Genomic DNA, 20,966 nt, shown 5'->3' with positions numbered 1-20,966 from the left:
GCAGGGGCTGGGCCAGATGACCTGGGACTCTGGGATTCTAGAATTCCATGTCATGAATCTTCCCTTGGGAGAGGGGAGGGAGGAGAGTTGAATGAATGCGCATAGCGGGAGGTAAAAGAATGTCCGTCAATTAATCGGTCTCGTTTACTGAGTGTCTACCGAATGCAGAGCACGGGACTGAACACTTGGGAGAGGACAACAGAATTAGTCGACGAGAGCGTCGCCATCTTACAGTCTGGGGGGGAAACGGATACTAAAAGAAATTTCACGTAGGAGGAAGAAGGAAAAGGGGATACATGCCAGGAGTTAGTGCTTATTAAATAATGGGGTATGTACCATATGTCCTGTGGGAGTTTGGGAACGCCCAAGTGCTGAGGAAGTCCTGAAGTGGCAGTTATAAACTGGGGAGATCAGGAATTCATCATGAAAGGCCTCCTGGAGGAGCTACGATTTCTGAAGGGCAAGAAGATGGGGAGAGCGGTGGTCTGCCGGATTCGAAGAGAGAGGAAGTTTCGGTAGGAAACAAGAGGCGAACGTCGGGCGAGGGAAGCACGGGAAGCCGTCGCTTGAGAGATAAAGAGTGTGAACTGGGGTGTACTGGGAGAAGAGCGAGGATAACTAGGAGGCAAAACTAATTGAGTATCATAATGTCGATGGTGAGTACTCTCTGCTCGGTGTGGAGAGAGGTGGACAGCCACGGACGGTTTCTGAGGAATTGTCAGATGTGAATAGAACGCCTTTCAACGGAGTGATATTGACCGGAGAGGGGAGGCCGATGCAGTAGGCAAGCTGGGGTATTTTCAGGGTCGGGACCAGCGCGGTGGCCATTTGGATGGAGAGGAAGGTGGCCAATCCTGGAGACGCTGCGGAGAACCAAGATGTTACCAGCACCAAATCAACATCCGCAGTCGTGACCCCACAGTACACCCCGCTTCCTGACAGTCCGATTCAACGTGCCATCATCATCATCTAGAGAAGCAGCGTGGCTCAGTGGAAAGAGCACGGGCTTGGGAGTCGGAGGTCATGGGTTCTAATCCCGGCTCCACCACTTGTCTGCTGCGTGACTTAACCTCTCTGTGCCTCAGTCACTTCATCAGTAAAAGGGGGATTAAGACTGTGAGCCCCCCAGCGCTTAGAACAGTGCTTGCCCCTTAGTAAGCTTAACAAATACCATCATCATCAAATACCATCGACCAAGCGCCCGTTGTGGGCAGGGATCGTCTCTATCTTCTTCCCCTCTTCAAAGTCCTACTGAGAGCTCCCCTCCTCCGGGAGGCCTTCCCCGACCGAGCCCCCTTTCCCTCCACTCCTCCTCCCCTCCCCATCACTCCTTCCCCCTTCCCTGCCCCACAGCACTTGTGCAGCTTTGTAAGTATTATTATTCTATTTATTTTATTTATTTTATTAACGATGTGCATACCTCTATGATTCTACCTATCTCGATGATATAATAACAATAATGTTGGATTTGTTAAGTGCTATATGCAGAGCTCTGTTCTAAGCGCTGTTAATAATAATAATAATAATAATAATAATAATGTTGGTATTTGTTAAGCGCTTACTACGTGCAGAGCACTGTTCTAAGCGCTGGGGTAGATACAGGGTAACCAGGTTGTCCCACGTGAGGCTCACAGTTAATCCCCATTTTACAGATGAGGTAACTGAGGCACAGAGAAGTCAAGTAACTTGCCCACAGTCACACAGCTGACAAGTGACAGAGCCGGGAGTCGAACCCATGACCCCTGACTCCGAAGCCCAGGCTCTTTCCACTGAGCCACGCTGCTTCCCCTAAGCTAAGCGTTCTAAGCGCCGGGCTCACGTGAAGCTCCCAGTCTTCATCCCCATTTGCCAGATGAGGTGACCGAGGCCCAGAGAAGTGAAGTGACTTGCCCCCAGTCAACCAGCTGCCAAGTGGGCGAGCCGGGATTCGAACCCAGGACCTCATGACTCCCAAGCCCGGGCTCTTTCCACTGAGCCATGATATCTACGCCAGACTCCTTCTCTTTGGTTGTGTTTTGCTTTGCCGCCTCCCCCTTTTAGACTTTGAGCCTGCTGTTGGGCAGGGACGGTCTCTGACGCTTACCCAATTGTCCATTCCAAGCGCTCGGGATAGTGCTCTGCACACAGTAAGCGCTCAAGAAATGATGATGATGATGATGGTGGTGGTATTTGTTAAGCGCTTACTAGGTGCAAGGCACCGTACTAAGCGCCGGGGGATACAAGGTGATCAGATTGTCCCACGTGGGGCTCACAGTTTTAATCCCCATTTTAATGATGAGGTAAATTGAGGTCCAGAGAAGTTAAGTGACTTGCCCAAAGTCACACAGCTGGCAAGCGGCATACGACTGAATGAATGCATATGTGTGGCTGAACTGTACTTGCCCAGTGCTCAGCAGAGTGCTCTGCGCCCAGCAAGCGCTCGAGAAATACTTCTCTGTGCCTCAGTTCCCTCATCTGTAAAATGGGGATTAAGACTGTGAGCCCCACGTGGGACAACCTGATTCTCCTATGTCTACCCCAGCGCTTAGAACAGTGCTCGGCACATAGTAAGCGCTTAACAAATACCAACATTATTAAATACGATTGAACGAACGAACGATCGGATGCCCCCTTTTCCCTGCGGAACCTTTCTTAGCAGGTGGCGGTGTCCTGCCGGAATGGTTTGTCTGTCGCCACGCCGAGGCCCGAACGTTAATGGGGGTCCCGGAAGTGCCCCCCTGGGGGATCGTTTCCGGCGACGGACCGAGCCCCGGCCGCCTCTGCCCGGCCGCTGAAGCGAGAAGATGTCGGAGAGGAAAGTTTTAAATGTAAGTAGAATCGCCTCGGCTTCAACAACGCCCCCACGGCCCCCCCAATCTCGTCCTCTCGTCTTACCTCACTCGGGTTTATTGAGCCCTTACTGTGTGCACAGCGGTTGGGTCCGTCCTGGGCGGGGAAGGTCTCTGCTGCTCGGTCGTCCTCTCCCAAGCGCTTAGCACAGTGCTCTGCACCCCGTGAGCGCCCCGTATGAGCGGGCAGTACACGGTCCCTGCCCTCAACGAGCGGTCTGTGACTCGCCCCCTCCAAGCCGGGGCAACCCGTGGTGGTAATCATCTTGGTATCTGGTAAGTAAGCGCTTACTCTGTGCCGGTAAAGCATTGTTCTAAGCGCTGGGATAGATCCAGGGTCATCAGGTTGTCCCACTAGAGGCTCACGGTCTTCATCCCCATTTTCCAGATGAGGTCACTGAGGCCCAGAGAAGTTGTTACCCTGTATCTACCCCAGCGCTTAGAACAGTGCTCTGCACATAGTAAGCGCTTAACAAATACCAACATTGTTATTAAGTGGGCCAACCTGATGACCCTGTATCTCCCCCAAGCGCTTAGAACAGTGCTCGGCACATAGTAAGCGCTTAACAAATACCGACATTAAGTGCCTTGCCCCCAGTCACCCAGCTGACAGGTGGCAGAGCCGGGATTCGAACCCATGACCTCTGCCTCCCAAGCCCGGTCTCTTTCCGCTGAGCCATGCCGCTTCTCTGTGGGTAGATACAAGGTTATCAGATTATCCCAGGGATAGACGTTAACGGGAATAAATAAGTAACATGCTATGTAATTTAAAGATAGGTACGAAAATGCTGTGGGGTTGGGGATGGGGCGATGATCAAATATCCAAGCGTGTCAGATCCGAGAGGGAGAAGGCCTCCTGGAGGAGATGACCTTAAAGCAGGGTTGATTGCTCTGCTCTGAAGAAGTTTTTAATCTAATGGGTGGAGGCAGCAGATATCCGACAAACTCACCGCACTTAATCGGTGGTGTTGATGGAGCGCTCTGCTGTGTGCAGAGCATTGTACTAAGCACTCGGGCGAGTGCACTACAACAGAGTAGGTAAACCTGTTCCCTGCCTACGGTCAGTTTACAGTTTAGAGGGAATATGAGAGAATAGGTTGGCACAAAGTAAGTAAATCAATAAAAAACAAGCAACGAAAGGATGTGGCCGGGAAGGGGGAAGAGTTAATAATAATGCTGATGGTATTTATTAAGTGCTTACTATGTGCCAAGCACTGTTTGAAGCGCTGGGGTAGGCACAAGGTTGTCCCACTTGGGGCTTACAGTCTTAATCCCCATTTTCCAGATGAGGTAACCGAGGCACAGAGAAGTGAAGTGGCTTGCCCAGGGTCGCACAGCAGACGAGTGGCAGAGTCGGGATTAGAACCCGTGTCCTCCCAAGCCCGGGCTCTTTCCGCTGAGCCGCACTGCTTCTAGGCAGGGGGTGTGAGTTGAAGAAGCTGGTGGGGGAGTGGGGGGGGAGTAATGCGCCATTCTGAGAGAAGATGGGAACGATGAGATGGAGACAGAGGGTCAACAGCAGGTGGGTAAAAGAGAGCCAGCCGCTGGAGAGCCTTAAAACTGTTGCAAAATGGCACTGTGTACACGTCTGTAATTTTTGTATTTATTGATATTACTGTCTCCTCCAGACTGTAAGCTCGTTGTGGGCAGGGAATGTGTCTGTTGTACTGTCCCAAACGTTTAGGACAGCGCCGTGCGCAAGGTAAGCGCTCGACAGATACGACTGATTTACCGCCCGACCAACAGATGGTCGGGAGTTTGTTTTACGCACGCTGAGAGCAAGGGGGAGCGGTTTGAGAGTTTTCAGGAGGGTGGCCGGGTGCTCCACTTCGGACTGGGCTCCCTATAGCTGTAAGACTGAAGCGGGGAGAGGCTGGAGGCAGGGAGATCCGTAAGGAGGCCGTTAGAGGATTCCAGCTGGACGGTGGTTGTAAGGGTGGAGAGGAGTCGATAAATTGAGCCCCCGCTAAGCGCAGAGCAGTATTCGGAGCCCTTAGGAGCGTACAAGCGAGGTATAAGACACAAACCCTTCCCTCATGGAGTTTACCACTCGGCGGGAGAAAGGGCACCAGATAATTTACAGAGAAGGAGAGATGAAAAACTGGTCTGTCGACGTGCCAGTGCTCAGATTAAGTCCGTACGTTCAGAGGTGCTACAGACAGGGATGAGTGTAGAAATGCTGAGGTGGCGGTTAATGGAAGGGGGGGGTTGGACCTAGAGGAAGGGGTGTGTATGAAATATTTAAAGAGGAACTTGAAGGACTTAGTCAAGTCAAAGATGGGAGGTAATGACGCCAGTCAATGGTGCCTTACGGTATCTGTCAAGCGCTTTACTACGGGTCCAACACCGTTCCCAGATCTGGGGTAGATAAAAGCCCATCAGGCCGGACCCCGTCCCCGCCCCGCCTGGGGCTCACGGTAATGAGGACGACAAAGTCGCAGATCTGTGGGGGAAGGAGTGGGGCCTAATGGAAAGAGCACTGCCCTGGGAGTCAGAGGATCTGGGTTCTAATCCAGGTTCCTTCACTTGTCTGCAGTGGGACCTTGGGCAAGTCACTTCACTGCTCTGTGCTTCAATCTATAAAATGGGATTAAATTCTCCTCCCCGTGAGTCCCGTGTGGTACAGGGACTGGGTCCGACCTGATTATTTTGTACCTACTTCAGTGCTTAAAACAGCGCTTGACGCAGGGTGAGCGCAAAACGAAGATCAAAACAACCCAGGGAGGATTGGTCGTATTGTCATCGGCGGCGGAAGAGCGAGGAAGAGACGAGGGAGAGGAGAAGAGATGAAGCGTTCGGTTTTAGCCCTATTAAGTCGAAGCCGTCGCAGAGCGAAAGGACTTTCTGACCGGTGGTGATCCCCGATATTCCAATTCAGCAGTCGGTTATCTTAGCTAAGCCTCAGTCGGGGTTATTTGGCACCCGTAGGGAGCGGCGTACTGAGCTCTTGGGAGAGTGCGATATAAAAGAGTTGGTAGATCCCTTTCCTGCCTACAGAGAGCAGGAACGGCTGAGGACCTTCTTGCCCATTTCGTACGGGGACGCTTCAAACTAATTAAATTTAGCTAATGAAACGAAAATCGAAGTGCAGGCTTTGAAGAGCTAAGTACAGATTCAAAATGGGAACAGATTCAGGGCAGGAAAAGCGTATCTGGGAACGGATGTAAAGCCAGCGAGAGCCCACTGTATCCAAATCAGTCAGTCATATTTGTTGAGCGATTACTGTGTGCACAGCACTCTACTAAGCCCTTGGGAGAATACAATACAGCAGAGTTGGTAGACACTGTTTCCTGCCCACAAGGAGTTTACAGTCTAGTACCACAGGAACTGGTTGCTCTGCTCTCCCCCGCTCTTTTCCTCCCTTCTAATTTCCCTCCCTTTCTTCCACCCCCCCATCCTCCCTCCCGTCTTTTCTCCCTTTCTCCCGCCCCCCTTCCTCCCTCCCGTCCTTTCTCCCTTCTTCCCTCCCTCTTTTCACCCCATTTCCTCTTCTCCTATTCTCTCTTCCTGCCTCTTTCTCTTTTCCTCCCCACCCCCTTAGTGTTCTGTCATAATTAGAGCTCCATAACGAAGTTCATTAAATGTAATCTGTGGGATTGTCTGGGCTCAGAGGTTTCATTTCGGGGAGACTCTTCTGAATAAAAGAGTTGCAGACCCCCGATCTAGATTGTAGGGGATCTAGGAGGGCGCGGAGGCAGCGGGTGTATGTAGCCCATTAGAGAAGTTTCGGTAGATCTGGGAGGTGGGCCACCAGCTGGAGAGCAGGGGTGGATCTCAGGATGTTATTTTCAGTGTGTTGGAGGCATACGTTATGCTTGAAGGTAAAAGGGAATGAATGAAGGTAACAGTGAGAGTGGAGCACAGCGTGGGCGCAAGTTTCTTTTAAGAGGGGAGAGGGGATGGGGGTCCAAGGCCCCTTCAGAGACCTCCCGAGACTCAGTCCATTCTTTTTCTCTTTGCAGAAATACTACCCGCCGGATTTTGATCCGTCGAAAATCCCGAAGCTCAAACTTCCCAAGGACCGCCAGTATGTCGTGCGCCTGATGGCCCCTTTCAACATGAGGTGAGGGCCAGCTCCCGGCGGGCACGGACGGGTTCCGCAGCTCCCGCGCGGACCCCCACGCTCTGGGGGATGGGGATGAGCTCCCTCTTCCCACCGGCCCTTCCCCTGGCAGTCCCCTTGCCCCGCCGGTGGGAAGTTCCGAGAGCCTGGCGGGCGGGGGAAGGCCGGGGACGGGGGCTGGGGTGGGAGTTCCGTTCTGGGCCCCACTTTTCCCGGCCCCACTCACGTCGGGTCAGTTTCGGCTGGAGCGGCCCGTTGCTCCTTCCGAATGAGCAGATGCCGTCGCCCGAGGCGGGCGGACGCGTAGCGGCCTTCCCTCTCCCCGGCGCCCAAGCTGCCCTCACGTCCGTCTTTCAGTAGCCACACCGTCTGTGGCCGGTCCTCTCCCAGCGTGCCTGGGGCCGGTTAAACGGCTGCCCAGTCGAAGGCTGTTCGGCACTAACCCGGCACTAACCCTCTTAGATGTAAGACCTGTGGCGAGTACATTTATAAAGGCAAGAAGTTTAATGCTCGGAAGGAGACGGTACAGAATGAAGTGTATCTGGGGCTCCCCATCTTCCGCTTCTATATCAAGTGCACCCGCTGCCTAGCAGAAATCACTTTCAAGGTAAGTGTTTAATTAAGTCTCTGGTTCAGTTCGTGAAGCTGCTTGATTAGAAATGTACTGAGGACAGACTCTTGCTCTTGAAACTAGAGAAGGAAAGGGAGAGATGCGATCCTTGAATGACCTCCAGTGTAGAGTGGCGTATAATTAAAGAAAAAAAAATTAGAGTGAACCTTCTCTTCCCCCCGCCGGAGCTTCCATTTCCTTGTGTCGAGGGGGGAGACTCCATCTTAGTGGGAAGTTCTTTTCCTTTCCCGGGAGATCCGAGGCCCCACTGACATCGTCGTCTCCAAAGGCTTCCCCCATTTTGGTGGATTCTGGGATCGACAGCTTGACTCTCGCTTATTAGCCCAGCAGAGAGGTTCCGGGTCGGAGTGCCTCGGATAGCAGTGATAAGTAAAAGCACCATCTTCCAGCCCAGCCGTGGAAGTTTCTAAGCCAGGCACAACCTTTGGCCACCTCCCCGTGAAACTCTCTCCTCTCCCTCAGACAGACCCTGAAAACACAGACTACACCATGGAGCATGGAGCCACGCGCAACTTCCAAGCGGAGAAGCTCCTGGAGGAGGAGGAGAAGAGGATCCAGAAGGAGAGAGAGGACGAAGAGCTGAACAATCCAATGAAGGTAATCCCAGGTAGCTCACCTGGCACATCACACTTCTAATAATCGTGGCATTTGATAAGCGCCTCCTACGTGTCCAGCACTGTCTTAAGCGCTGGGGGAGGTACACGGTCGGACACGGTCCCTGTCTAACACGGGACTTGCAGCCTAAGTGAGGGGTGAGGACAGGCATTGGATCCCCCTTAGAGATGAGTAAACTGAGGCCCAGAGCACTTAAGTGACTTGCCCGGGTCACAGAGCGGGCAAGAGGCAGAGCCGGGATTAGAACCCAGGTCCTCTGACTCCCGGGTCCAGAGTTTTTCCACCAGGTCACGTTGCTACCCTACACTTCAGCTACCCCCAAGTCCCGAAGCCGGTGGCTTTATAACTGGAATCGATCGGTGGTATTTACTGGGCGCTTACCGTGTGCAGAGCACACTGCAACAGAGTGGGTAGACGCATTCCCCCGCCCACGAGGAGCGTACAGTCTCGATAAAATCGGGATCTGCAAATCACAGGGAGTTGGCCGTTGACCGTGAAAATATCACATCATCTTTGATAATCCCTTTGCGACGTGATGCTTCTCACGGCGATCCCCACAGGCGTCCTTCCTCCCCGGATTCCTTTACCTGTCTAAATGTCTCAGGTTTCCCGGCTCAGTAGAACAGCCAGGGCCCTGGGTCTCTGTAGCCTTGAGTTTTTTTCCTAGAGCCCTGGTGGTTCGAAGGAGGAGTGTGATTTCGGATCCGCGGACGCCGGGGCCTGGCCTCGTTCTCCCCTCTTCTCCGCTTTCCCCTCCTTCAGCACGGTCTTCCACGTCGGGGGGGGTGTCCCCGAGGCCCGGCAGTCCTCGAGCTCCTCTGCTCTGTCTCCGCCCCCCACCCCATTCAGGTGTTGGAGAATCGGACCAAGGACTCGAAGCTGGAGATGGAGGTGCTTGAGAACCTGCAGGAGCTAAAGGAGCTCAATCAGCGTCAGGCCAATGTGGACTTTGAGTCGATGCTGCAGCAGTACCGTGTGACCGAGGAGGAGAAGCAGCAGATTGAACAGGAAGAGGACGAGAAGGAAATAGAGTGAGTATAATGGGAAGGGAGGAGGTGGTGGCTGTCTGCGCTCACGGTCCAGGACTCTCAGAGAGTCAGGCTGGGGGGCCCGCTAAGATCCCTAGCGAAGCGGTCCGGCCTAGTGGGAAAAGGTGGGGCCTGGGAGGCAGAGCACCTGGGTTCTCACCCTGGCTCTGCCGCTTGCCCGCTGCGTGGCCTTGAGCAAGTCACTTCACTTCTCCGACCTTCAGTTTCCTCACCTGCCAAATAAGGGATTGAATCCCACTTCCTTCTCCGTAGACGGTGGGCCCCACGTGGGACGGGGGCTGGGTCCAACCTGATTATCTCGTATCCCCTCCGGTGCTTAGCGTCCACGGCTCGGCACCCAGTAAACACTTAACAAACATCCCAATGACTTATCGTCATCTCCTCGCCCGGGCCTCAGAGTCCCACTCTAGGTTTGGCAGATGCTTGGGAGGGGAACGGCGGCCTCTGGGAGAGGCGAAAGAGCGAGGCAGAGGTTGAGTTCCGAGAGATGCTTACTTGTTCGGTACTGAGGATGGATCGCTGCCCGGCGGGGGTGGAAGTCTAGTTTCAGGGTTGCGTCCTTTGCGGGTGAGGAGTGCTGTCCGTAGCTGGACAGTCGCCTCAGACAGTGTCAGCAGAGATTCCGGCAGACCTAAGGAGAATCGAGAAGAAGTGGAGCCTAGTGGATAGAGCCCGGGCCTAGGAGTCAGAAGGACCTGGGTTCTATTCCTCTCTCTGCCACCTGTCTGCTGTGTGACCTTGGACCTGTTACTTCACTTCTTTGTGCCTCAGTTACCTCATCTTTAAAATAGGAATTAAGACTGTGAGCCCCAGGTGGGACATAGACCCCGATCCACCTCAGCACTTAGTAGAGTGCCTGGCACATAGAAAGTCCTTAACAGATGCCATTAAAAAACAACCCAAAAAATCGTGAGCTCCAGGCATAGCAGCGGCCTGTCATTCGTAGAACTGCCTTTCTATCAAACCCAAGACCACTTTTTTTGGAATGGTAATTGTTAAACACTATGTGTCGGGCACTGAACTAAACGCTGGGGTAGATACACGCTAATCAGGTTGGACACAGGCCATGTACCACGTGGGGCTCGCAGTCTTAATCCCCCTTTTGCAGATTAGGTGAGGCATGAAGAGATTAAATGATCTGCCCAGGGTCACCCGGCAGACAAGCGGAGCCGGGATGAGAACCCGGGTCTTCCGACTGACTCCCAGGCCTGTGCTCGTTCCACTTGCAGGGGGATTAGTGGGGGAGCGATGTAGTCCGGCATGGAGAGGGCCCTGGGGTGCAGGCCTGTTCGACCGACCTCTTCCAGGAGCTCTGGAAGCTTCCGTCACTGTGCAGCCCAGAGGTCGCTCCTCGCAGCAGTCGAAGGGGAGACGCTGGCCGGGAGGCAGCAGGGCCGGTCCCTGAACATCCTCGTCTCAGCCTGCCCCCGCGAGGACAGAATTCCTTCCCAAGGAGGCCATGTGGGTCTTTCAGTTATCTGCCTAACGTCTCCCTGGTCAAATGTACCCCTGGCAGAGCCATGATGGAGCAAGCTAAGAGGCGGCATCTGATCGAGGACTCTGACTCTGACGAAGAACGTGCCCCGGCAAAAACCAGGCCCCCAGCGAGACTCAACCCCACTGCCATCCTGCACGAGGTGAGTTCTGATCCCCTTCTTCCTTCCCTCCTCAATGCGTCTGAAACAGAACTCCTAGGCCTTCCCCGCTTAAACCCCCTCCCCTCTTAACCCTTCCCAGCTGAGTCCGTAACGCCACCACTCTCCGTGTCCCAGAAGCCCACGTTGATCGTCCTCGACTTCTCAGTTCTCACGTTCATTCTACCGCCAAATCTTGCCAGTTCTTCCTACTCATAATAATAGTAATGATGATGATTATGGTATCTGTCAAGTGCTCGCTACACGCCAGGTACTGTGCTAAGCACAGCATACGAGATCATCAGATTGGCCACGGTCCCTGTCCCACATGGGGCTCACGGTCTAAGAGGGAGAACAGATATTTAATCCCCATCTCCCAGATCCGCATTTTCCTCTCCACCCAAACTGTTTTCACTTCAGTAGAAATTGCGGTCATTTTGCGGCTAGACCGATTCGTCATCTCCTTGCATCTCCCTTCCTCCAGCCTCTCCGCTTTCCAGTCAGAACTCTGTGCCGCCGCACGGGTCACCGTGGTCTAGTAGAAAGAACTTGGGCCCGGGAGTCAGAGGACTTTTTTTTTTTTTAAAAATGGTGTTTGTTAAGCACTTTGCTGTGCCAGGCACCGGACTAAGCACTGGGGTAGATCCAAGCTAATCAGGTTGGACGCAAAACGTGCCCCACCTGGGCCTCACGGTCTTCATCCCCATTTTACAGGTGAGGGAACCGAGGCCCAGAGAAGCGACGTGACTTGCTAGAGGTTACGCAGCAGACAGGTGGCGGAGGCGGATCTAGAACCCAGACCACCCGACTCCCAGGCCCGGCGCTCTCCACCAGGCCTCGCCGCTGCGGGTCCTTTCATCGTCGTGAGCCCATAATGGCTGTGCTTTCTCCTCCCCAGAATCTGGGCGTGCCAAACAAGAAGCAGAAAATGGAAAGTTGGGAGCGTAGCGTGGGCAAGCTCAGCAGCAAACCTCAGCTGACAGGGTTGGTGATAGGAAAGAAACCAAGAGAGCCGAGCCGACCGACACCGTCATCTCCCGGCCCGGGTAAGGAGGGGGCACCGGGGGTCCGGCCCGCCTGCCGGTCAGACCAGCCGGATCCGAGCCGTGGTCGGGGCTGGTACCCACAGCGGGCTGGAGCTGCTGCTCCCGGGGACAGCTGCTAATCCAGCCCTTGCTCTAGACATCTTTATGGGCTTGGCTTCGGTTAGTGTTACGGAGGCCCCATCCAACAGAGGTCAAAGTTCTAGGGCCCCGAGTGGTTTGAGCTGAAACTGAACGCGGGGCCCCGGGCTGGGCCCGACCCGACATGGGGTGCTGGCCTCGTGCCCGTGCGCATCGGCTGGAATCTGACCGATCTATGGGCCGTCCTCAGAAGCCCCTGCGTGTTGCAGCTGAGGCACATAGGCCGAAGAGAGCCACGGAGCCATCCCCCTCCCCTCCTTCGTCCAGTCGAATTTATCGAGCGCTTACTGTGTGCTGAGCGCTTGGAAAGTACAATTCGGCAACAGGTAGAGACAGTCCCTCCCCAACAACGGGCTCACGGTCTAGAAGCGGGGAGACAGGCGTCACTAGCATCAATATGAATAAATAGAATTAGCGATACATACGCATCGTTAATAAAATAGAATAATCAATATGTGCATACATACCCAAGTGCTGTGGGGCGAGGAGGGGGGTAGAGCAGAGGGAGGGAGTCGGGGCGATGGGGAGGGGAGGAGGAGCGGAGGAGAAGGGAAGGCCTCCTGGAGGAGGTGAGACCTCGGAAGGGCTTGAAGGGGGGAGGAGAGTAAGTTTGGCGGGCACGAGGAGGGAGGGCGTTCCGGGCCGGACGTGGGACGTGGGCCGGGGGTCGACGGCAGGACGGGCAAGGAGGAGGCCCAGTGAGGAGGTTAGCGGCCGAGGAGCGGAGCGTGCGGGCTGGGCTGTAGGAGGAGCGAAGGGAGGTGAGGTAGGAGGGGGCGAGGGGGTGGAGAGCTCTGATGACGGAGAAAGGGGACAGGATTTCGCCTCCGCCCTCTCACCCCGCCCCAGGTTTGTGCGTAATGTGGGCCCGTGGCCGGTATTAGCCCAAATCAGAACTCGGGACGCCAAGCGGTCTTCAGTTAAGCCCACCACCAGGCGGCAGCAAAGCCGCGCGCCCTCCTCCGGGAAAGTAATAATAATAATAATAATAATGTTGGTATTCGTTAAGCGCTGACTCTGCGCAAAGCCCTGCTCTAAGCACTGGGGGGATAAAAAGTGATCAGGTTGTCCCTCGTGGGGCTCCCCGTCTTCATCCCCATTTTCCAGATGAGGTCACTGAGGCCCAGAGGAATGAAGTGACTCGCCCAGAGTCACACAGCAGACAAGCGGCGGAGCCGGGATTAGAACCCATGACCTCTGCCTCCCGAGCCCGGGCACTTTTCACTGAGCCACGCTACGGAGCGTCCCCGGGCTGGCGACCCAGCTGCGTTTGAGTCCGGCCCACGCCGTGGCCCGGCACCCTCGGGAGCTAGGTTGGATCTGCGGGTTCGACTCATCATCTCAGTGGGGACTGGGACTCCCCTCTTCTGGCCCCGTCCCCGACCCCCCGGCTTCGGTCTTTCCGAGGAACGCCGAGAGCCCGAGCACGCGGAGGCACGGAGTGGGAGCGGGGGCGCGTCGGCTTGAATCGGGTTCCTCTTCTAGGAGCGGTTGGGCGGAGCTCAGAGGATGCCGGCGCGGCCCCTCCACCCTCCAGCACCTCCTCTCTCAGTCAGCTGGGGGCCTACTCGGACAGCGACGACAGCAACAGCGGCTGAAGCCCCGGGCCCAGCGTTTCTCATCGGCTCGGCGCAGCGACCAGGCCGCCGGGGCCTTTCGGTGCCCGCTCCCACTTCCGACTGATCGGGGGAGAGGGCAAGCTCCGGGCCCGGGGGTTCCCACCTCCCGGACACCAGCTGCTCTCCCGTCAGCGGTCAGTCAGCCGGGGGCCTCTCCCCCCAGACTCTGCTCTCTTCCCTCCTCCTCCTCCCTGCTGTCAGCCTTGTGATCCGAAAGCAGTGACGAGGCGAGAGGCCGATCGCCCCCGTCTCGCCTCAAAACGTAAGGTCGGAAAGCTTCCCACGTTCACAGGCGTTTCGTCTTTCGAATGGATGTCTTCCGTTACCGCACGCGCCGAGTTAGCTTCAGACGAAAGGGTTTTTCAATCCGGTCAGACTGTCGAATTTGCCACCCAACCTGAATTGTAAAGGGAGCAACTGGGCTACGTGTTTTACATGAAAGAATAAAGTGAGACCGAAAGACTGGGTCCGGTTCCAGAGTGATTTTTTTTCTCCCATTTTGAATAGCAAAGGTGTAGGAGCTGCAGGTGTGGCCACAGGAAAGGCGTCCTTTAGAATCACTGTTTGGCTTCTCTCTTCAAGCTCACCTTCCCCTCTCTGTCCCTTGAGTGAGGGAAGTCGGGTGAATCCCTGAAGGGAGGAGGAAAACGGAGAGGGAAACTAACAAACAGCACAGCCCTCTCCTTTTGTTTAATGACCTGCTCATCCAGCAGCGCGGAGACCAAGTGGTCATCCCAACTCTGCAGATAAAGGCTGACCCTACAGCTCAGGGCAATTTACGCGGAGGCGGGAGGGGTTGAGGAGGGAAAGCCGGGTAGACAAGAGGGCCCGGCCGCCGGCTGAAGCGATACTTCCGCCCTGGAGTTAATAGTTCCCCAGCAGCCTTGGGGAAAACGTTTCACCACAGAGATGCGCGTCACTGCCGCCCTCCTCGGAATCCTTCCGTGTGTAAGAGGGGGTCCCAGGCCCAATCTCACGGTGCCCCCGCTCCGTTGGTCCTGCGTGCCGCAGCCAACTGCCTCTCCCACCTTCTGATGCCCCACGTGCCCCCCCCGAGGGGCCTCATAGGGTAATAATAATGACGACGATGGTATTTGTTAAGCGCTTACTATGTGCCGAGCGCCGTTCTAAGCACTGGGGGAGATCCGAGGTAATCGGGTTGTCCCACGTGGGGCTCACGGTCTTCCATCCCCGTTTCACAGATGAGGTCACCGAGGCGCAGGGAAGTGAAGCGGCTTGCCCAGCGTCAAACAGCTGATGAGCGGCGGGGCCGGGATTAGAACCCACGACCTCTGACTCCCAAGCCCGGGCTCTTTCCGCTGAGCCACGCTGCTTCCAGGGTACGGGGGCCTGGGGACTGCATAGGATCCAGAGATGGGGGGAATCACCTCCCACCCAGACTCTAAACTATAAGGTCGTTGTGGGCAGGGAATTTCATTCAGTCGTATTTATTTATTGAGCGCTGACTGCGTGCAGAGCACAGAGAGTGTGTATTGTTATATCCCAGCGCTGCCACTTGTCAGCTGTGTGGCTGTGGGCAAGTCACTCATCTTCTCGGTGCCTCAGTTCCCTCATCTGTAAAATGGGGATTATAACTGTGAGCCCCACGTGAGACAACCTGATCACCTTGTATCCCCCAGCGCTTTGCACAGTGCTTTGCACATAGTAAGCGCTTAACAAATACCACCATTCATTTTATATTGTACTCCCCGAAGCGTTTAGTACAGTGCTCTGCCTACAGTGAGCGCTCAATAGATACGATTGAATGAATGAACCCCACTCTGGTCTGCACCACATGGGACCCAAGGGGTCCCAGCCCGGCACAGATGAAGCCACAGGACGAAGACGGGCATCCGTCCAACAGAAAGCCGTCGGCAGGAAAAGAGGCCCGGGAGAGACGGAGGCGGAGCGGGAGGGTTCGGTGGTTCGCTCCTGTTCTTTGACGTTTCTCCCCTAAGCCGAGCTGGTGGAGGAACCAGCGAATAAGCTTCCGCTCCACCGGAACTCAGGAGCGGAGCCTTAAACACATTGGTCTTTCCGACAGGACTCGGATCCGGGTGTTTCCGTCGAAAGCAGGTCATTCGTCTGGCACCGTGCGCAGCAAACCTTTTAATCGGGGCCCTGGCGCTCCTCTAATGAAGGGTGGGTACGCGACACCGGGCACTCTTTGGAGCGACGGAGAAATCTCTAAACTCCTTGGGAGTTAAATATGGAGGGTGCTGAAGCCTGGGGCATTGATCCAACTTAACCTGTAAGGTACAGGCTAAAATTGCTCCATCCGATTGACCCAGGGCTTAGACCAGTGCTTGGCACCTGGTAAACGCTTAACAGACACCATCGTCATCATTTCCATTTCCCCTGCAACCTTGTACCCCTGCTCTGGGCTGAGGGACAGGCAGAGTTCATTCAATCGTATTTATTGAGTGCTTACTATGTGCAGAGCGCTGTACTAAGCGCTTGGAATGTGCCATTCGGCGACAGATAGGGACCATCCCCGCCCGACGACGGGCTCGCAGTCTAAAGGGAGTTAGAGTTCTGCTCAGACAGCAACTCTTCCGGTCTGGGAAGGCCAGACGGATACGATTCCGGTGTCGGGGTCCCTGTTTTTAACCAAATTATAGCCCAAACGCTCTTCTCCTCGGGCCGTCGTCCTTCCATCGGCCAGGACGTTATCGGGAAGTTTAATGCTCTCTGCCCCTCTGGTTTGAGGGAAACTGGGGGCGAGGTGGCTGACGGACTGCCGGCAAGCCTCGAACGCGAGTCCTAATAGTGACGTCGGCAACCCGGCCCTCTTCGTCATCATCTTCGTCGTCATCATCAGAGACGGTGGTATTCGTTAAACGCTTACTATGTGCCGAGCACCGAACTGAGCGCTGGTGTAGATGACGAGATGATCGGGCCAGGTATCACCTCTGTCCCCCTTGGGGCTCGCAGTCTAAGTAGGAAGGAGGGCAGGGATTGAATCTCCGTTTTACAGATGAGGAAACTGAGGTTCAGACAAGTGACGTGACTTAATAATAACGGACTGCTTACTACACGCCAGGCGCTGTACTAAGCGCTGGGGTGGGTATGAGTAAACGGGGTTGGACCCGATCCCTGTCCCGCGTGGGGCTCACGGTCTCAATCCCCATTTTCCAGATGAGGTCACTGAGGCCCAGAGAAGTGAAGCGACTTGCCCAAGGTCGCACAGCAGACAAGTGGCGGAGACAGGATTAGAACCCACACCCTTCTGACTCTAGCCTACTACCCCGTGCCTTGCCTAAAATCACCGAGCAGGCAGGTGGTCGAGCCGGGCAGGGAATGGGTCTGTTTATTGTTGCGCTGTACTCTCTCAAGCGGTCAGTCCTGCGCTGTGCACGCGGCAAGCGCTCGACACATACGACTGACGGACTGATCGGAACCCAGGGCCCCTTGTCTCCTTCCCCTGGGCCACGCTGCTTCTCTTCTTCCCTCTTCTTTGTTTCCTCTGCTTCCATCTTCTAATAATAATAACGTTGGTATTTGTTAAGCACTTACTATGTGCAGAGCACTGTTCTAGGCGCTGGAGGAGATACAGGGTGAGGCTCACAGTCTTAATCCCCATTTTACAGATGAGGTAACTGAGGCACTGAGAAGTTGAGTGACTTGCCCACAGTCACACAGCTGACAAAGGGGCGATAATAATAACGTTGGTATCTGTTAAGCGCTTACTACGCGCAGAGCACCGTTCTAAGCGCTGAGGGAGATAGAGGGTCATCGGGTTGTCCCGCGTGAGGCTCACGGTCTTCATCCCCATTTTCCAGATGAGGTCACTGAGGCCCGGAGAAGTGAAGTGACCTGCCCACAGTCACCCAGCTGCCGGGTGGCAGGGCGGGGATTCGAACCCATGACCCCGGACTCTTTCCACTGAGCTACGCTGCTTCCCCCTGCCCCTACGCTCTTCTGCCCGGCCATGGCAACCAGAGCCAATGTAGCCCCGAGTAGATGGCAGCAGCCAGCCGCCCTCAGCCCCGTGAACTCTCCTAGCGGCTCCATTTACCTGCGTTCGGCAGCAGCCCCGGGGAGCCGTAAATTGGGGTCACCAGTCTCTCCGGATCAGCCTCTCTCGGCGGTCAAGAGGAGCAGTCCGGCTATATCCAGCAGGAGCAGGACGGGGCTTGGGGGGCCCTGATGGAAGGAGACCCCTTTCACTCTGTATTAACGGTGGTATTTGTTAAGCGCTTACTATGTGCAAAGCACTGTTCTAAGCGCTGGGGGATACAAGGTGATCAGGTTGCCCCACGTGGGGCTCACAGTTTTAAGCCCCATTTTACAGATGAGGGAACCGAGGCACAGAGAAGTGAAGTGACTTGCCCAAAGTCACACGGCTGGCAAGCGGCGGAGCCGGGATTCGAACCCATGAACTCTGACTCCCGAGCCCGGGCTCTTTCCACTGGGCCACGCTGCTTCTCTATTCAGATTATGCTTCTCTGTATTCAGATTAAGAGGGGCCCCAGGAGGCGACATGGCTGAGGGGGAAGAGCTGAACAGCAGAAGAATCTCTAGCCTACATTGCTTGAACAACCTGGATCCTGCAGGGGAGGGAAAAGGAAACTGATCCTCTCAAAGCCAACCCCCCCACCCCGCCCCTGCACCAAGACGAAGACGGCCCCGCCTGGTGTGGTCTCCTCCCGCCACCCCCCCGACCCGGGCGGCTGGAAAATTGAGCTTTCCACACCCCCTCCAATTAAAGGAATGGCTTTTCCGCAGAGCCGGTGGCAAAGAGGCATCTGGGGCCTGGGCCAGAGAAGCTGAGCTGCCTCTAGTCTTTTTATTTATTTATAATGGTACTTGTTCGGCACTTACTGTGTACCGGGCGCTGCTCTAAGCGCTGGGTCAGATAGGAGACAATGGGGTTGGACACAGTCCCGGTCCCCATTTTTACGGATGAGGGAACAGGGGCACAGAGAAGCTAAGTGACTCGGCCGGGGTCACGCAGCGGAGGCAGCTTGACGTAGTGGATAGAGCCCGGGCCTGGGAGGCAGAGGGTCATGGGTGCTAATCCCGCCGGCTCCGCCACTTGTCTGCCGTGTGGCCTTGGGCAAGTGATTTCACCTCTCTGGGCCTCGGTTACCTCATCCGCGAAATGGGGATTGAGACCGTGAGCCCGTTGTGGGGAAGGGACTGCGCCCAACCCGACTTGCTTGTATCCACCCCGGCGCTTAGTACAGGGCCCGGCACATAGTAAGCACTGAACGGATACCGTAATTATGATGATTATTCATTATTTTAAGGGGCGGAGCCGGGACTAGAGCCCGTGACCTCCCGACCCCCGGGCCCGGGCTGCTTCTCGTGCTGCTTTTAATGGTACTTGTTAAGCCCTTACTACGTGCCAAGCACTGTACTAAGGTACAAGATAGACTGGACACAGTCCCTGACCCTCACGGGGCTCACGGTCTTCACATTTCTCCAAAAGGGCTGATCTTCCGATCTGCAGAAGTGACAGACAGACAGGCGGACTCACTTCTCCCACCCTTCACTTCACAAAGGAGCTGGAGAGCCGCCAATTTAGCTGGCTCTAGCAGGATTCCAGGTTGGTCGATTACTTAATCTGTCTTTCCAAGCTGCCCTCCCGTGTATTTGCCTCCCGTGTATTTTTCTCTGCGGAAAACTTCCGACCGTTGCCTCGTGTTCATTACGGGCAGGGAACATGCCTGCTAATTCCGTTGTAGTGTACCCTCCCACGTGCTTAGTTCAATGCTCTGCACATAGTAAGCGCTCATTGATTGACGCCACAACCCCCCCCCCCTTCTCCTAAGCACCCTGACTAACCGTTCTCTGCCCTTCACTCACACCACGCAGCTGCTGTCACTCCACCCCACCCTCTGTTGGGGAGGCCCATTTCAAAGGGTCCTTTTTCGGGTTGGCGTTTCCAGATTAAAACTCCCTATTTTGGGGAAAGTGTCATTTTGTCTGCAAGGAACTTCAGCCCGAGCCATGTCAGACAAAAGCAGCAGGAAAACGTGGCATTTGACTGCGCTGAGGACGGACTTAATTACACCTGCTGGGTTGGGGTGGAGATGCTGAAAAGCATCCAAGTTTTCACATATGTTCTAAGTTTTTCTCTGGGCCTCTCGAGGGAGAGAGGGCCTGATTCTAAGAGAGGCATCAGCCTGCCCATGTTTAAGGTTAGTTGGGGGGAGTGGGGTCAGGGGGGTTCCCTTCTTCCTATTTAGGCAGTAATTAAGGTTGGTGGAGGGGGGGACCGCCCTCCGCCTATTTAGGCAATGATGATTTGTACCCAACTTCGACGCACAACTGGTTATTTGCAGGCAGATGACCAAGAAATCCAGGGATTTCGTTTATTGCGTCAGATCGGAAAACTCAAAGGGCCATTAGTCGATCGATCAGTGGTATTTATTGAGCACTTTATTAATAATAATAATGGTATTTGTTCAGCACTTACTTTGTGCCAGGCACCGTACTAAGCGCCGGAGTGGATACAAGCAAATCGGGTTGGACACAGTCCCCTGTCCCACGTGGGGCTCACGGTCTCAATTCCCATTTTGCAGATGAGGTCACTGAGGCCCAGAGAAGTGAAACGACTTGCCCAAAGTCACACGGCAGACAAGTGGCAGGGGCGGGATTAGAACCCTTGGCCTTCCTACTCCCAGGCCCGGGCTCTTTGCACTAAGCCACTGCTTCTCTAAAATGATCCCACCCCTTCTAATACAGAAAGGCAACATTTTCTTTTATCTTTCACTCCAAGCTTTTCCAATCTGGGCGGGGAGAAGGGAGTTGGAGAGAGTAGGGGAGGGGATTATGTGTGTGTGGAGGGGTGGGGGGGGGAGAGAAAGGTTGAACTGTACTCTCCCAAGCACTTAGTTCAGTGCTCTGCACGTAGTAAGCACTCAGTAAATACCATCGATGATATACCTATGTCAGACCAACTGGGTGACATTTGCCACCCCCCCCCCGCAAAAAGTTTAAAATCTCAGCAGGTCTTGCTCGCTGTTAAACGGCCATAGTATTTCCAGCCTCGGTTTCGATGGTTTCTGTGACCGTTCAGCCCGGATTGCCTGGCAAGGTCGAGCTTGTGGAGGAAAGGCGGTAGGTGTGCGTACGGGCATCCCAAGGTGAGCCACTCGATTAGCCTAGGTGGAAGTTGGCATAATTGGCGACTGACCTTTGGGGCAGACTGGTGGCCCAACGATCGAGCCTCTTCCTCATCCCCCGTCCCCCATCACTACCGGCCTGCCTGGACTCTGGACGGTGGGGAAACTCCCTCAGGGCCACCAGGTCGGCCTAGGGGGAGGTGCTGGGTTAGGGGCGGAGGGAAAGCTAGAGAAACATTAATCAGGCTTTTCCAATGATGGACTCCATTT

At 55.0% G+C, this 20,966-nt stretch overlaps 1 protein-coding gene across 1 annotated transcript; it reads left to right on the top strand.

Moving 5' to 3' along the window:
• Nucleotides 1-2,712: 2,712 nt before the first annotated feature.
• On the top strand, nt 2,713-14,090 carry YJU2 (YJU2 splicing factor homolog). Its single transcript, XM_029052374.2, has 8 exons — nt 2,713-2,807; nt 6,791-6,891; nt 7,354-7,498; nt 7,985-8,119; nt 8,987-9,168; nt 10,703-10,823; nt 11,719-11,866; nt 13,490-14,090. The coding sequence occupies exons 1-8, from the start codon at nt 2,784-2,786 to the stop codon at nt 13,600-13,602; spliced, it is 969 nt and encodes a 322-aa protein (XP_028908207.1). The 5' UTR covers nt 2,713-2,783; the 3' UTR covers nt 13,603-14,090.
• Nucleotides 14,091-20,966: the final 6,876 nt, after the last annotated feature.

The sequence above is a fragment of the Ornithorhynchus anatinus genome, chromosome X2, assembly GCF_004115215.2.
Source record: "Ornithorhynchus anatinus isolate Pmale09 chromosome X2, mOrnAna1.pri.v4, whole genome shotgun sequence".
NCBI lineage: Eukaryota > Metazoa > Chordata > Mammalia > Monotremata > Ornithorhynchidae > Ornithorhynchus > Ornithorhynchus anatinus.
Note: the sequence above shows the minus strand (reverse complement) of the source record. Positions and strands in the feature narration are given on the sequence as shown.

Coding starts and splice junctions, on each gene's coding strand:
- YJU2 (XM_029052374.2), top strand. CDS start 2,784: ATGTCGGAGAGGAAAGTTTTAAAT. Junction 6,892..7,353: donor ATGGCCCCTTTCAACATGAG/GTGAGGGCCAGC, acceptor TAACCCTCTTAG/ATGTAAGACCTGTGGCGAGT. Junction 11,867..13,489: donor ACCGTCATCTCCCGGCCCGG/GTAAGGAGGGGG, acceptor TTCCTCTTCTAG/GAGCGGTTGGGCGGAGCTCA.